This window comes from Oncorhynchus kisutch, linkage group LG26, assembly GCF_002021735.2.
Source record: "Oncorhynchus kisutch isolate 150728-3 linkage group LG26, Okis_V2, whole genome shotgun sequence".
Lineage (NCBI taxonomy): Eukaryota > Metazoa > Chordata > Actinopteri > Salmoniformes > Salmonidae > Oncorhynchus > Oncorhynchus kisutch.
The window spans coordinates 23,453,737-23,469,037 of NC_034199.2; the positions used below are offsets into that span (position 1 = coordinate 23,453,737).

Consider the following 15,301-nt stretch of genomic DNA (forward strand, 5'->3'; position numbering starts at 1 on the left):
TGAAGCTTCCAGTCTGTTATTCGAACTCAATCAGCATGACAGAGTGATCTCCAGCCTTGTCCTCGTCAACACTCACACCTGTGTTAACGAGAGAATCACTGACATGATGTCAGCTGGTCCTTTTGTGGCAGGGCTGAAATGCAGTGGAAATGTTTTTTTGTGGATTCAGTTCATTTGCATGGCAAAGAGGGACTTTGCAATTAATTGCAATTCATCTGATCACTCTTCATAACATTCTGGAGTATATGCAAATTGCCATCACACAAACTGAGGCAGCAGACTTTGTGAAAATTAATATTTGTGTCATTCTCTAAACTTTTGGCCACGACTGTACATATTACGTCAATTACCTCGACTAACCAGTGCCCCCACACATGGACTGGTACCCCCTGTATATAGCCTTGTTACAGTTATTTTATTGTTGCTCTTTCATTATTTGTTATTTTTCTATTTTCTTATTTTTTACTTTTTATTTATTTATGGTTTACTTCAGTTTATTTAGTAAATATTTTCTAAACACTTAAAAAAAACTGCATTGTTGGTTAAGGGCTTGTAAGCATTTCACTGTTGAAAAAATCGATTGGATTTGATTTGACAGCTACAGACAAACACCACACACACAAACGCCATACACATACTGTACATCGGTAAATGCACACACGAACGCACGCACGCACACACATCCACAAAAGCACTCTCTGACTCACCTATGCAGGCGCTCTCCCCTGAGGTCCAGGTCTTGTGGTACTGGCAGGTGACAGTCTTGGACCCCTTCAGAGTGTATCCAAGGGAGCAGAAGAACTCACAACGGGAGTTAAAGTAAGATCCATCTGAACACTTATAGCCACCATTAGCAGGCATCTGTAGCTTAGGACACCGGATCTCTGACAGGGAAACACAAATCAAGTCCAAAAATGTATTTTCACAAAGAGGGTGTATGATTAGCAGGTAGCTGATGAATCTGACAATGATTATATTGGTTGTGTGTATCTTCAGTGGTTACATACAGTACCAGTCAAAGGTTTGGACACACCTACTCTTTTACGGGTTTTTCTTTATTTGTACTACATTTCTACATTGTAGAATAACAGTGAAGACATCGTAACTATAAAATAACACATATGGAATCATGTAGTAACTAAAAAAGTGTTAAACAAAATCAAAAATATATTTTATACTTGAGATTCTTCAAAGTAGCCACTCTTTGCCTTGATGACAACTTTGCACACTCTTGGCATTCTCTCAACCAGCTTCATGAGGTAGTCACCTGGAATTCATTTAAATTAACAGGTGTGCCTTGTTAAAAGTTAATTTGTGTAAGACTAAGTCCATATTATGGAAAGAACAGCTCAAATAAGCAAGGATCACAGTTAAGCTTTCTGCCCATATAAGACATGTCTACTGTATGTCCTGGAAAGTTGGCTGTTACTTACAATGTCATTCTAGTCACATTAGCGCATATTAACAACAACCGTTCCAGTTTAGGGACACCGATCTTAAGACATGAAGGTCAGTCAATACTGAACACATCAAGAACTTTGAAAGTTTCTTCAAATGCAGTCGCTAAAACCATCAAGCGCTATGATGAAACTGGCTCTCATGAGAACCACCACAGGAAATGAAGACCCAGAGTTACCTCTGCTGCAGTGGATAAGTTCATTAAAGTTACCAGCCTCAGAAATTGCAGCCCAAATAAATGCTTCACAGAGTTCAAGTAACAGACATCTCAACATCAACTGTTCAGGCCTTCAAGGTTGAATTGCTGCAAGAAACCACTACTAAAGGATGGCAATAAAAAGAAGAGACTTGCTTGGGCCAAGAAACACAAGCAATTGACATTAAACCTGTGGGAATCTGTCATTTGGTCTGATGAATCCAAATTTGAGTGCCATGTCTTTGTGAGATGCAGAGTAGGTGAACGCTTGTGTGGTTCCCACCGTGAAGCATGGAGGAGAAGGTGGGATGTTGTGGGAATGCTTTGCTGATGACGCGGTCAGTGATTTATTTAGATTTCAAGGCACAATGAACCAGCATGGCTACCACAGCACTCTGCAGCAATACGCCATCCCATCTGGTTTGCACTTAGTGGGACTATCATTTGTTTTTCAACAGGACAATGGCCCAAAAACACACCTCCAGGCTGTGGAAGGGCTATTTATCCAAAAAGGAGAGTGATGGAGTGCTGCATCAGATGACCTGGCCTCCACAATCACCCGACCTCAACCCAATTGAGATGGTTTGGGATTTTTAAAATTTTATTTCACCTTTATTTAACCAGGTAGGCCAGTTGAGAACAAGTTCTCATTTACAACTGCGACCTGGCCAAGATAAAGCAGTGCGACAAAAACAACAACATAGAGTTACACATGGGATAAACAAACATACAGTCAATAACACAATAGAAATATATATACAGTGTGTGCAAATGTAGTAAGATTAGGGAGGTAAGGCAATAAATAGGCCATAGTGGCGAAATAATTACAATTTAGCATAAACACTGGAGTGATAGATGTGCAGATTATGATGTGCAAGTAGATGCTGGTGTGCAAAAGAGCAAAAATAAATAACAATATGGGGATGAGGTAGTTGGGTGGGCTATTTACAGATGGGCTGTGTGCAGGTGCAGTGATCGGTAAGCTGCTCTGACAGCTGATGCTTAAAGTTAGTGAGGGAGATGTAAGTCTCCAGCTTCAGTGATTTTTGCAATTCGTTCCAGTCATTGGCAGCAGAGAACTGGAAGGAAAGGTGGCCAAATGAGGAGTTGGCTTTCGGGATGACCAGTGAAATATACCTGCTGGAGCGCGAGCTACAGGTGGGTGTTGCAATGGTGAACAGTGAGCTGAGAAAAGACGGGGCTTTACATAGCAAAGACTTATAGATGACAAGGAGCCAGTGGGTTTGGCGACAAACATGAAGCGAGGGACAGTCAACGAGAGCATAGAGGTCGCAGTGGTGGGTAGTATATGGGGCTTTGGTGACAAAACGGATGGCACTGTGATAGCAAATTAGATGTAGTCTGAGTAGAGTGTTGGAGGCTATTTTGTAAATGACATCGCCATAGTCAAGGATTGGTAGGATAGTCAGTTTTATGAGGGTATGTTTGACAGCATGAGTGAAGGAGGCTCGACAATCAGATTGCATAGCGGAGAAGGTACGGTGGGATTCAAAACGGTTGGTGATCTGTTTGTTAACTTGGCTTTCGAAGACTTTAGCAAGGCAGGGCAGGATGGATATAGGTCTATAAGAGTTTGGGTCTAGAGTGTCTCCCCCTTTAAAGAAGGGAAGAAAGGTTGAACAGGCTAGTAAAAGGGATTGCAACAATTGCCGCAGAAAGAGAGGGTCCAGAAAAGAGAGGGTCCAGAAAGAGAGGGTCCAGATTGTCTAGCCCAGTTTATTTGTAGGGGTTCAGATTTTGCAACTTTTTCAGAACATCAGCTATCTGGATTTGGGTGAAGGAGAGGTGGGTGGGGGGGGCTTGGGCAAGTTTCTGCAGGGGGTGCAGAGCTGTTGGCCGGGGTAGGTGTAGACAGGTGGAAAGCATGGCTAGCCGTAGAAAAATGCTTGTTGAAATTCTCGATTATCGTGGATTTATCGGTGGTGACAGTGTTTTCTAGCCTCGGTGCAGTGGGCAGTTGGGAGGAGGTGATCTTATTCTCCATGCAGTGTCTCAAAACTGATGAGTTGGGATGAGTTGGCCCGCAGAGTGAAGGAAAAGCAGCCAACAAGTGCTCAGAGAGAATGCCAAGAGTGTGCAAAAGCTGTCATCAAAGCAAAGGGTGGCTACTTTGAAAAATCTAAAATCTATTTAGATTTGTTAAACACTTGTTTGGTTACTACATTATTCCATGTGTGTTATTTCTACAATGTAAAAAATTGTACAAATAAAGAAAAACCCTTGAATGAGTAGGTGTGTCCAAACTTTTGACTGGTACTGTATGTTTGGTGTAAAGGTGTCCAGTGATTTTGGGTCTCGCCAGTAGGCCAGGTGTGCGAGTTTGTGTGTGTGTGTGTGTGGTGGTCTCACCCCTGCAGGCGTAGTTTCCTGACCAATGTTTGCTGGCCATACACACCACCTCTGGGTGTCCCTGCTGCATCTCGTAACCCCTCTTACAGCGGATCTTACAGCGCGATCCCATCACGTTCTTATAATACTGCCCCCCGGGACTCCGACAACTCACGTCGCCATGCTTCACCTTGATGGGCGCGCACCAAGGGGTCCCTAAAAATGGGGTTGAGTGGGGAATAAGAGGGAGAGTTATAGCATTCACATAAAAGATTGAAATAAATGTCCTTCTGGTTCAGATGCTGCACAGACATCTTCCTATACAGGATAGAGGTAGACATTGTCTGTTTGTGCCGCAATGTAAATGAACTATTGGGGGCCGGGGGATATTTACCAGTGTTTTGGACATCCATGTGTTTTCTCACCTTACTGCTAAAATGAAGGGAGGCTATGAGTGTAAGTCAGGCAGTGAGTTTCCCATAGCAACATACATAATCCATACTGATTTATCACAGGACACAGTGTTTACAGCAGACTAAAGAGATTAAATCTGGAGTGCTAGTGTAAACCCATCCATCATCTTATCACAGGTAGACAGAATGATACAATGGCTTTGTCACTTACCATAATCCATACTGACAATAAGAAGTACTTGACAACAAGAAGTACTTGCTCGAGTAAAGAAAAGATAGAGGTTGAGAGTAAGGGAAATAGTTTGAGTGTGTGTGTGGGTGTCTGTCTGTCTTTGATCACTTTGATCCAGTGGATTTAAATGGGATCACTCAATCATACTGTTGATTAGAGCTACTAAACCACATCAATTGAACTATTAATAAATATAACCTTCAGAATGGAGGCTGAAGTGGATAATGATCTAGAGCTGATTTACAGCATGAGGGATAAAGATTTGTCAAAAGAACACTGAAGTTACCTCCAACTTTCCTCGACCAGTTGGATGGCTCTATCCATCCCTCAAAAGCTTACCTAAAGATTCCTTTTGGGAATGCCAAGTTTGAGGGGCCAGCAGGTTTGTATTCCAGGGAAATAAAATCTGCAGTCTTTTCCCCACTGGCTCAGAACACACACACTTTCTTGTAAGCACGCACGCACGCACGCACACACTCTCAAACATACACCCGCTGGACAGGAGCTGGACAGTTTGTGTGTTGGCTGTAACGCCAGTCTCCACTGTCATTGAGTAAAATAACACAATACTATATTTGAGTCTCTACAGAAGAGAAATAGTCCAGGAGTTTGGTTTGGCCCAGAGGGTAAAATTCCATGTCTAACTGACCTCAAAGAAAAGTTGAAAGTTAGTTTGACATAATTGTGTCAGTTTGTAAAACATGGGATGAAGCATATCGCTATCTTGTGGAGAAGAAAATAACATAGTTATGTACATCACATTGAAGTGAAAGACACACAGCTAACTTTGATTGGCTTTTCAAATAAAATAAATGTTTTCAATGTTGATAAAAAGTGAAGTCAATGCTTTGAGTTTAAAAGGCTTATTTCAACCCTAAACCTTCCTGCATCTTGAAAGCGAGTGCCAGAGTGTGTAAAAAGCGTGCGTGCGTGTGGCAGCAGAGCTTGGTCAAAGCATTCACCTCCGTTTCTACGAGCATATGCATCTTCATCATCTCCATAGCCATAGTATCCCGACCCTGAGAAAGTAAGAGGGAGAAGAAAGCAGCTAGTGACCAAGGCAGGGAGAGAGCAAGGCTGCATTCAAGATAAGAGTAGGGCTGCATTGGTTTCTGTATAGCACTTTGTGACATCTGCTGATGTAAAAAGGGCTTTATAAATACATTTGATTGAAAGGGTTTATCAACGTTTCAAAACATGATGTGGGCCTAATCCTTCAACAAAAGATTTGGGTTGGACTTTACTGGTGTTTTGCAAGAGGTCATTATTAAATCAAGATTATCACTGTTGAAAACGTTGCTAAACTATTCCTCCCAAGAGGAATGAGAGAAATCTTGTTAACACATGCAGAGAAGAAGAACCCCAAGGGAGCCTTTCTCCCCAGCTGGTTTGGCACAATGAATCACTTTTACTGCAACCTTGTTCTAAAACCAGTGGTGCAATGGCAACCTCACACTGGGGTCACATTCAGTAAGTATGAAACTGAAGGAAACGTTTTGAAACGGAGGAGGAACTACCTAAACCTTTTCTCCATTCCAAAATGTTGTTCTCCTGTTTGTTCTTGCTGAAATGTGACTCAGGGGCTTGTTGTGAGGTCACCAACATACTTACTGTGATGTGACTAGTGCTCCAATATTGGTTTCCTTTCCTTCTCTCCTTCTTGGTCACTATGAGAGCAGAGGTCGACCGATTATGATTTTTCAACGCCGATACCGATTATTTGGATGACCAAAAAAAGCCGATACCGATTAAATCGGAAGATTTTTTATTTATTTATTTGTAATAATGACAATTACAACAATACTGAATGAACACTTAATTTAACTTAATATAATACATCAATAAAAATCTATTTAGCCTAAAATAAATAATGAAACATGTTCAATTTGGTTTAAATAATGCAAAAACAAAGTGTTGGAGAAGAAAGTAAAAGTGCAATATGTGCCATGCAAAAAAGCTCATGTTTAAGTTCCTTGCTCAGAACATATGAAAGCTGGTGGTTCCTTTTTATACTTCTTTTGGCTGCAGGGGCAGTATTGAGTAGCTTGGATGAATAAGGTGTCCAGAGGTGCCCAGAGTAAACGGCCTGCTCCTCGGTCCCAGTTGCAAATATATGCATATTATTAGTACATGTGGATAGAAAACACTCTGTGTTCAAAACTGTTTGAATGATGTCTGTGAGTATAACATAACTCATATGGCAGGCAAAAACCTGAGAATATATCCAAACAGGAAGTGGGAAATCTGAGGTTTGTAGTTTTTGAACAGCCCTATCGAATACACAGTGGGATATGGTTCATGTTGCACTTCCTAGGGATGACCAGATGTCAACCGTCTTTAGAAGCTTGAATGAGGCTTCCACTGTGACGTGGGGCTGGATGAGAGCTCTTTGAGTCAGTGTTCTGGCAGAGAGCCAGGTCCTGGTCAGCGCATTTCACATGAGAGCGACCTGAGTTCCATGGCTTTTCTACAGACAATGGAATTCTCTGGTTGGAACGTTATTGAAGATTTATGATAAAAACATCCTAATGATTGATTCTATACTTAGATTGAAATGTTTCTACGACCTGTAATATAACTTTTTGAACTTTTCGTCCGATGTTTGCCTGGACCTGCACGAGCGTTTGGATTTGAGTACTAAACGCCCTAACAAAAGTAGCTACTTGGACATAGATAATGGACATTATCGAACAAATCAAACATTAATTGTGGAACTAGGATTCCTGGGAGTGCATTCTGATGAACATCATCAAAGGTAAGGGAATATTTATAATGTAATTTCTGATTTCTGTTGACTCCAACATGGTGGATAAAAAATAATAATTTCTGAGCGCCGTTCTCGGATTATTGCATGGTTTGCTCTTTCCGTAAAGCTTTTTTGAAATCTGGCACAGCGGTTGCATTAACTTCTTATGGCTGGGGGGCAGTATTGAGTAGCTTGGATGAATAAGTTGCCCAAAGTAAACGGCCTGCTCCTCAGTCTCAGTTGCTAAAATATGCATATTATTATTAGTATTGGATAGAAAACACTCTAAAGTTTCTAAAACTGTTTGAAAGATGTCTGTGAGTATAACAGAACTCATATGGCAGGCAAAGTCCTGAGGAGAAATCAAAACAGGAAGTGAGAAATCTGAGCTTTGTATGTATTCACCAGCGTCCCCAATGAAATCCCCTTGAGATATTAATGATGTTGCACTGCCTAGGGGTTCCAGATGTTATTCTAGATGTCAACCTTCAATAGAAATTTGAATGAGACTTCTACGGTGTTGTGGGAGTGAATGAGAGCAGAATCTATCAGATGTCTGGCAGTCAGCCATTTTCTGATCACGCTTATTCCTCATGGTATTCACTTGCGTTCCATTGCTCATGAAGACATGAAGGAATGCTCCGGTTGGAACTTTATTGAAGCTATATGTTAAAAACATCCTAAATATTGATTCTGTACTTAGTTTGAAATGTTTCTTCGACCTGTAATATAACTTTTTGAAGTTTTTGTCCGATGTAACGCTGACCAGAATGAGCGTTTGGATATGTATACCAAACACGCTAACAAAAGAAGGTATTTGGACATAAATAACAGACATTATCGAACAAAACAAACATTTATTGTGGACCTGGGATTCCTGGAGTGCTTTCTGATGTAGATCATCAAAGGTAAGGGAATATTTATCATATAATTTCTTGTTTATATTGACGCCATCATTGCGGCTATTGTGACGTTTACTTCTGAGCGCCGTCGCAGATTGTTGCATGGGTTTCTTTTTCCGTAAAGTTAAAAAAAAATCTGACACAGCGGTTGCATTAAGGAGAGGTATATCTATAATTCCATGTGTATAATTTGTATTATCATCTACATTTATTATGAATATTTCTGTTGAATGATGTGGGTATGCAAAATCACTGGATGTTTTTGGAACTAGTGAATGTAACGCGCCAATGCAAACTCATATTTTGATAAATATGAACTTTATCAAACAAAACATACATGTATTGTGTAACATGAAGTCCTATGAGTGTCATTTTATGAAGATGATCATCAGTGATTAATCTCTATTTGTGGTTTTTGTGACTGGCTGGAAAATATTTTGCTGGAAAAATGGCTGTGTTTTTCTGTGGCTATGAGGTGACCTAACATTATCGTTTGTGGTGCTTTTGCTGTAAAGCATATTTGAAATCGGACACTGTGGTGTGATTAACAACAAGATTACCTTTAAAATGGTATAAGATACATGCATGTTTGAGGAATTGTAATTATGAGATTTCTGTTGTTTTGAATTTGGCGCCCTGCACTTTCACTGGCTGTTAACGGGATTGCAGCCCTAAGAAGATTTAACATGAGACTTCAATATTCCAAGGTAAGAGGTTTTAGGTTGTAGTTAATATTATATTTATAGGACTATTTCTCTCTATACCATTTGTATTCCATATACCTTTGACTATTGGATGTTCTTATAGGCACTTTAGTATTGCCAGTGTAACAGTATAGCTTCCGTCGCTCTCCTCGCTCCTACCTGGGCTCGAACCAGGAACACATCGACAACAGCCACCATTTGAAGCAGCATTTCTCATTGCTGCACAAAATCTGCATCCCTTGCAGAACAAGGGGAAGAACTACTCCAAGTCTCAAAGCGAGTGACGTTTGAAACGCTATTAGCGCGCACACTGCTTACTAGCTAGCCATTTCACTTCGGTTACACCAGCCTAATCTCGGGAGTTGATAGGCTTGAAGTCATAAACAGCGCAATGCTTGAAGCATTACTAAGAGCTGCTGGCAAAATCACGAAAGTGCTGTTTGAATGAATGCTTACGAGCCTGCTGCTGCCTACTATCGCTCAGTCAGACTGCTCTATCAAATATCAAATCATAGACTTAATTATAACATAATAACACAGAAATACGAGCCTTTGGTCATTAATATGGTCGAATCCGGAACCTATCATATTCGCATATACCCTGACTCTGTGTGCAATGAACGCAAGAAAAGTGACACAATTTCACCTGGTTAATATTGCCTGCTAACCTGGATTTCTTTTCACTAAATATGCAGGTTTAAAAATATATACTTCTGTGTATTGATTTTAAGAAAGGCATTGATGTTTATGGTTAGGTACACGTTGGAGCAACGGCAGTCCTTTTCCCGCACCGCATCGATTATATACAACGCAGGATACGCTAGATAAACTAGTAATATCATCAACCATGTGTAGTTAACTAGTGATTATGATTGATTGATTGTTTTTTATAAGATAAGTTTAATGCTAGCTAGCAACTTACCTTAGCTTCTTACTGCATTCGTGTAACAGGCAGGCTCCTCGTGGAGTGCAATGTAAAGCAGGTGGTTAGAGCGTTGGACTAGTTAACTGTAAGGTTGCAAGATTGAATCCCCGAGCTGACAAGGTAAAAATCTGTCGTTTTGCCCCTGAACAAGGCAGTTAACCTACCGTTCCTAGGCCGTCATTGAAAATAAGAATGTGTTAACTGACTTTCCTAGTTAAAAAGGTGTACAAAAAAAAAATAAGAATTCGGCCAAATCGGGGGGCCAAAAATAACGATTTCCGATTGTTATGAAAACTTGAAATCGGCCCTAATTAAATCGTCCATTCCGATTAATCGGTCGACCTCTATGTGAGAGAGCTAGAAAAAGAAATGGCCCTTCCAATAGAAATCTGGCTTATTGCTTTCATCTGTCAAGATATTTGATATCAGTTGTCAAAAGGAAAGCAGATATGAGTATTGGGACGTTGCTTGTCTGGCAGACAATGCTTCGCTGTCACAGCAAAATTACTGCATGATCTAGAGCCTTCTGCTTCAAAATGATACATAACCTTTCAATTCACAATGCAAGATAAAGGAGTGACATGAGGGAGAGAGAAAAAGGTGAGGATTATAGTGAAGGGAGCGGGAGAGAGAATGGGTGAGGGAAGGAAAGGGGTGTAAATGGGAGAGAGGAGTGAGGAGCGAGCTCAGATATGCCCAATCGCTACCAGAGGAGGATGTTGTGGACTCCAACCCAGTGTGAATGTGTTCTCTGTTCAGGATCCATGAGGGACAAAACAGACAGAGAAGTCTTTCACTCCTGCTACAGCTACACGCTCCCAGCCCGGCGGGCGTACATACACGTCAGCCAAATGCCTAACGTGCACTGCGGTTTTAGTAGTCAGATCACACTGCTACTGAGCACATCCTTATACAGACCCTGAATCTGATTTGGCTGACTGAGGGGAAAACTCACGGGCACACAGCCAAGGAAGTCTATCAGAGGGAAACAGACATATCTGGGAAACTAATCACAGGTGTGTGCCACTGCTTCAGATCAGTTCTATAACAAGCTTGCAGTCAATTCACTGCCTACAGTGAGGTTATATATGACTATCCTTACAGAGTACGACCGCTATATGGCCCAACACCAGAGTGCACATGGAGAACTTACCACACATCTCTACTGGGCTTTGTTATGGAGCCATAATAGACAACAGACAACAGAGTAAATCTAACACACACACACGTAGGCCTTCCTTTCTCTCTCTATCGAGACTGTTCTACAGATTACTATCCTGCTACAACAACTAAAGTTCTGCTCTGATTTTTTGGTTTTGTTATTCTGTAATAAATTGAATCCTAGGGGGCTCTACTGATACACCATACCAGCAGAGAGCCTCATAGCCTATAGCAGGGGATATTTCCCAGAGGCAGAGCTAGTCCATCTTCTCCACATGCACATCCTTAGAGACAAAGGCAGCCAGTTAGACTGACACTCACATCCCATCCAGCAATCTGCAGCAGAGGGCATAACACATTATTATAGACGTGTCTCTCTCCTTTCCTAAGGGATCTTAGAGGGATCTTAGAATACCGCAGTACTGTTCCTTTTCCACTCAAAGCGGTCTCCAGAACAGCCAGGGATAAAATAACACTATGATTAACTTGAAACGATCTCATCCACATCATCAAATTGAGCCAGCCTTGAATAAAAGCTGATATGCTGAGAAGTTGACACTCAACTTGGCAGTATAAAGTTATTTCTTATTTGCTTAACATCAGTGTGTGAATGAAGGCCGGATCCAGAGTTTTCAATAACAAAGAAAGAGAAAACCTATAAGTTGTCATTCATCCACATAAACATGGTCCCGGTCCCAACAGTCTTTCTGTCAGTGCACTGAGGTTTGGAATCAGACAGAATCCCTAACAGTCTCTCTCTTCTTTTCTCTTCTCTCTCACAGTGAAAATGACTCCTCAGAGGGTGGGAAGACGTCAGAGCGAACACGGTGTTGATAAAACAGAGAGAGCGAGAGAGAGGCTCTCCTGCCAAGCTCAATGAGAACAACAGGGCCAGTGGGAACACAAACTGAGGTTCCAGTCAGCTTTATTCAGCTGAGCTGTGCGTAATAGGAATCAATGACAGGGTTAATGTAGAAACATGCCAGGAGGAGAACTGAACAGGCAGTACAGGCATCTGTTATTTCATCTGGGCATTAGAAACACATAGACTAAAGACAGTGAAGTGATTTGACCATATTTTTTGCACTGCCTCTGTGCACAACTTCCCTTTAATAGATCTCTTCCTCAACCAACCACTTTAACTCGTGTTCTCTCCAACATCACATGCTCACGACACCTTTCTTAACGCATCAATCACTGACTCGCTTACCGTCATGCTCTCTTTCTCTCTCACCATGGAAAATGAGAAGAACCATTATTACTGCTACTCCAGTGGTATTAGTAAGCTGGCAGGCTTAGAGAATTCCCTGGGTTACATCACTCTGTGTTAAGACGGCATGTTTGAGCTTTCTGACAATTAACTATACATACAAGGTCACTCACCTACCATAGACCAACAGAACAGCAGTCCATTTGTAAAATATGAATGATTCATAGAGTCATTATGACTGGGTTTCACTGTAAGTAGAAATGCATGCTGAGCGAGCAATAAAGGAGAAGGCGTCACTGAGTGTGTATGTGTGTCTGTGTGAGTGTCTGCTTGTGCTGACAGAGAAAACAGTAATGAGACGGGACAAAGGAGACAGCGGCAACCATCTTGTTTTTTGACACAGCAGCCGAGACAGAAACATACAGAGTTCCGGAGAGAACCAACCATCAAACCCTTCCCTTGCCAGTTACCACCCATCTTCATATGCCCTGGAGGTAGCATCAACACTCATCAACACATAAAGTAACAACACTCAGCCTGTCTCTCAGTAGACACCTCAATGCATTCTATAACACCAAAGCAAAGAAAGGCTACTAAGGCTACTTAAAACCCAAACCATCCACCCTTCTCAACCCCCTTTAAAAACACACACACACATAAATTACACCACATAAAGTCTAACTAACAACCCCCAAATAAATACAAAGACCCCTGTTAAATCAACCCCCATAAACACACACACTCACAAGCACACAGACTCACCAGTGACCTCCAGCTATAAGCATCAGTTTGACAAGCTGTGTTTACCCTGTCAGTGTAAATCTAACTCCAGTAGCATATGCACATGTTTCAGCCTGTTTCTCAGACAGAAGTGGTGAGCCGCGCCGCCACTGGACAAGACACATACATCTCCAAATCAACACCCTCAAGCACACACACCCACACAATCTCTCTGTCTGACACATATTACATCTCTAACCTTGATACAGACATACACATGCACATACACTCCATGATAAACGCACACGTATACACCCATGCATCCAAACTATTATACAGTCCCATCTCGTCTTGAACTTATTTCAGCTTCTCATTACTCTTCAGTGAATGTTCCTCTGCAGGATACTGTCCCTGCCCTGTTGGCACCCAGCCATCTGGAAAACTCTCTCAGTGTGTGTGTGTGTGTGTGTGTAAGTGCTTGCATATATGTGTGTGTGACTTTGTGTGAAATTATTGTGTAACCAAGCTAAGATGAGAGAACACTACATGGAATCAAATCAATCGACCAGCAAAAAATAAAACAACTATAATGGTCTCTCTATCCCATCATGGTGTCTGTCTACCTTTAAATCAATGGTATGGCCTGTTGACGGTTCCATTCAACTGGTACAGTCCTCCTGTCACCCTCCAAAGAGACCCTACAATCTTATTAAACAAAACCACCCAGCACTGGACAGACACTGACTCCACAGATCTGCGGGTCTAGGAAAGCTAGGAAATGGGAGGAGGCAGCCCGAGCAAATGTGCAGTTAATCCGAACACAGGAGCCCTTGTGTGGCTTGTGGCCGGTGACGGCTCCGACATCCCGGAGCTATGGGCTCTGATTGCAGAGCACGGAGCTCCAATGCCGGTCACACTGGGGTGGACTGTAGTCTGGAAATATTTACTGGAGACGTGGAATTATCTAGGGTATTGACAATTTCGATGTGATTCGCCACTCTGTTGACTGAAATCATAGACCATTAGCTAGGTAAAGATTAGTTACATTTTGGCACGTTTAACGTACATATCCCCTTGTTAAACGAATGTACAACTGTTAAACTCATTACCCACTGGACACACTGGTTGAATCAATGTTATTTCCACGACATTTCAATGAAATTACGTTGAACCAACGTGGAATAGCTGCGTTGAATTGACGTCTGTGCCCAGTGATATAGCGCCCTTACTTTGCATGGCAAAATAACTTGAACAAAGGACTTAATTAATCAATGTTTTTTACAGGCTATAGCACGAAGGTAAGCTAAGGCACCATGTACATAATGCTGGCTTTAGTGTCTCTCATGAATTCTGCGGGAGACGTCCCCCAGATGCGCACTGCATTCCCCCTTTTACCCTAGCCTCACCCCCCTCCACGTAAACATAAAATGTGGCTCTCAAAAAGTAACGGTGGGATATAGGCTAACCGATAATGAATACGTAATAACAGAACAAATTGCAACAACCACTAACTATGTTATGCAAATATCTAAAAACGTTACATTTGAGAAATGTAAATTAAATGGACGGTGTCCATTTGGACACTAGTGGGTTAACTAAATCCCTCTGATCCGCGGGATGGATAAATATTTGCAATTCCTTACCTTCATACGCTAAACTGAAGAAGAGCTGGACAAACACGAACAGGGACACTACCAGCCAGGTGTCCATATTCAACATCTTTGTAAAGTACAGGAAAACTTCCAAGGCATTCCAACTTTCCAAAGACCCGCCTCCTGCTCCAGAAACACGAGAGGATACTCCACCAGGATCCTAATCGAATCTGGCCTGAGCCACGGCGCGCGCGTCACAGCTAAGTGCAGCAACACTGAACTAAACACTGCAAACAACTCTAACAAATTATAGTAGACATTTTAACCTGCAACAAAGGGACTTTGTTTTCATACAATAGCTTACGCATTTAGGTCTAGTTGCCACTTGCCAAGGCTGCTGGGGAAATACATTCCCCAAGAAAAAAAATCTAAAAGCACAACCAAATAAAGGCATCTCAAACACCAAAGTGATACATCATTGCTGGACACACACACACACACACACACAATTCAGTCCCATTCACAATCCTATTTTCCCTAACCCCAACCTATACTCTTACCCTAACCTTAGCTCCTAACCCCCCAAACTAACCTAGATCCTAACACTAATTCTAACCTTAACCCTAAACCCCCTAGAAATAGTATTTGACCTCGTGGGAACTAACAACATTTCCCCAGTTAGTCAAATTTGTT

General features: G+C 41.7%; 1 protein-coding gene across 2 annotated transcripts in view; it reads right to left on the reverse strand.

Annotated features, from left to right (window-relative positions):
* The window catches only part of srpx (sushi-repeat containing protein X-linked), a 32,966-nt gene extending 18,131 nt beyond the window's left edge, over window positions 1-14,835 (reverse strand). The window contains exons 1-4 of one of the 2 annotated variants that reach the window (XM_020461767.2): window positions 14,660-14,835; window positions 5,611-5,667; window positions 4,025-4,219; window positions 708-884 (exon numbers count right to left, since the gene is read on the reverse strand). In XM_020461767.2, coding sequence (XP_020317356.1) covers window positions 708-884; window positions 4,025-4,219; window positions 5,611-5,667; window positions 14,660-14,735 — 505 coding nt within the window. In that variant the 5' untranslated portion in view covers window positions 14,736-14,835. The remainder of the gene's footprint in view (window positions 1-707; window positions 885-4,024; window positions 4,220-5,610; window positions 5,668-14,659) is intronic. The other variant, XM_020461768.2, reaches the window with a different exon arrangement.
* Window positions 14,836-15,301: the final 466 nt, after the last annotated feature.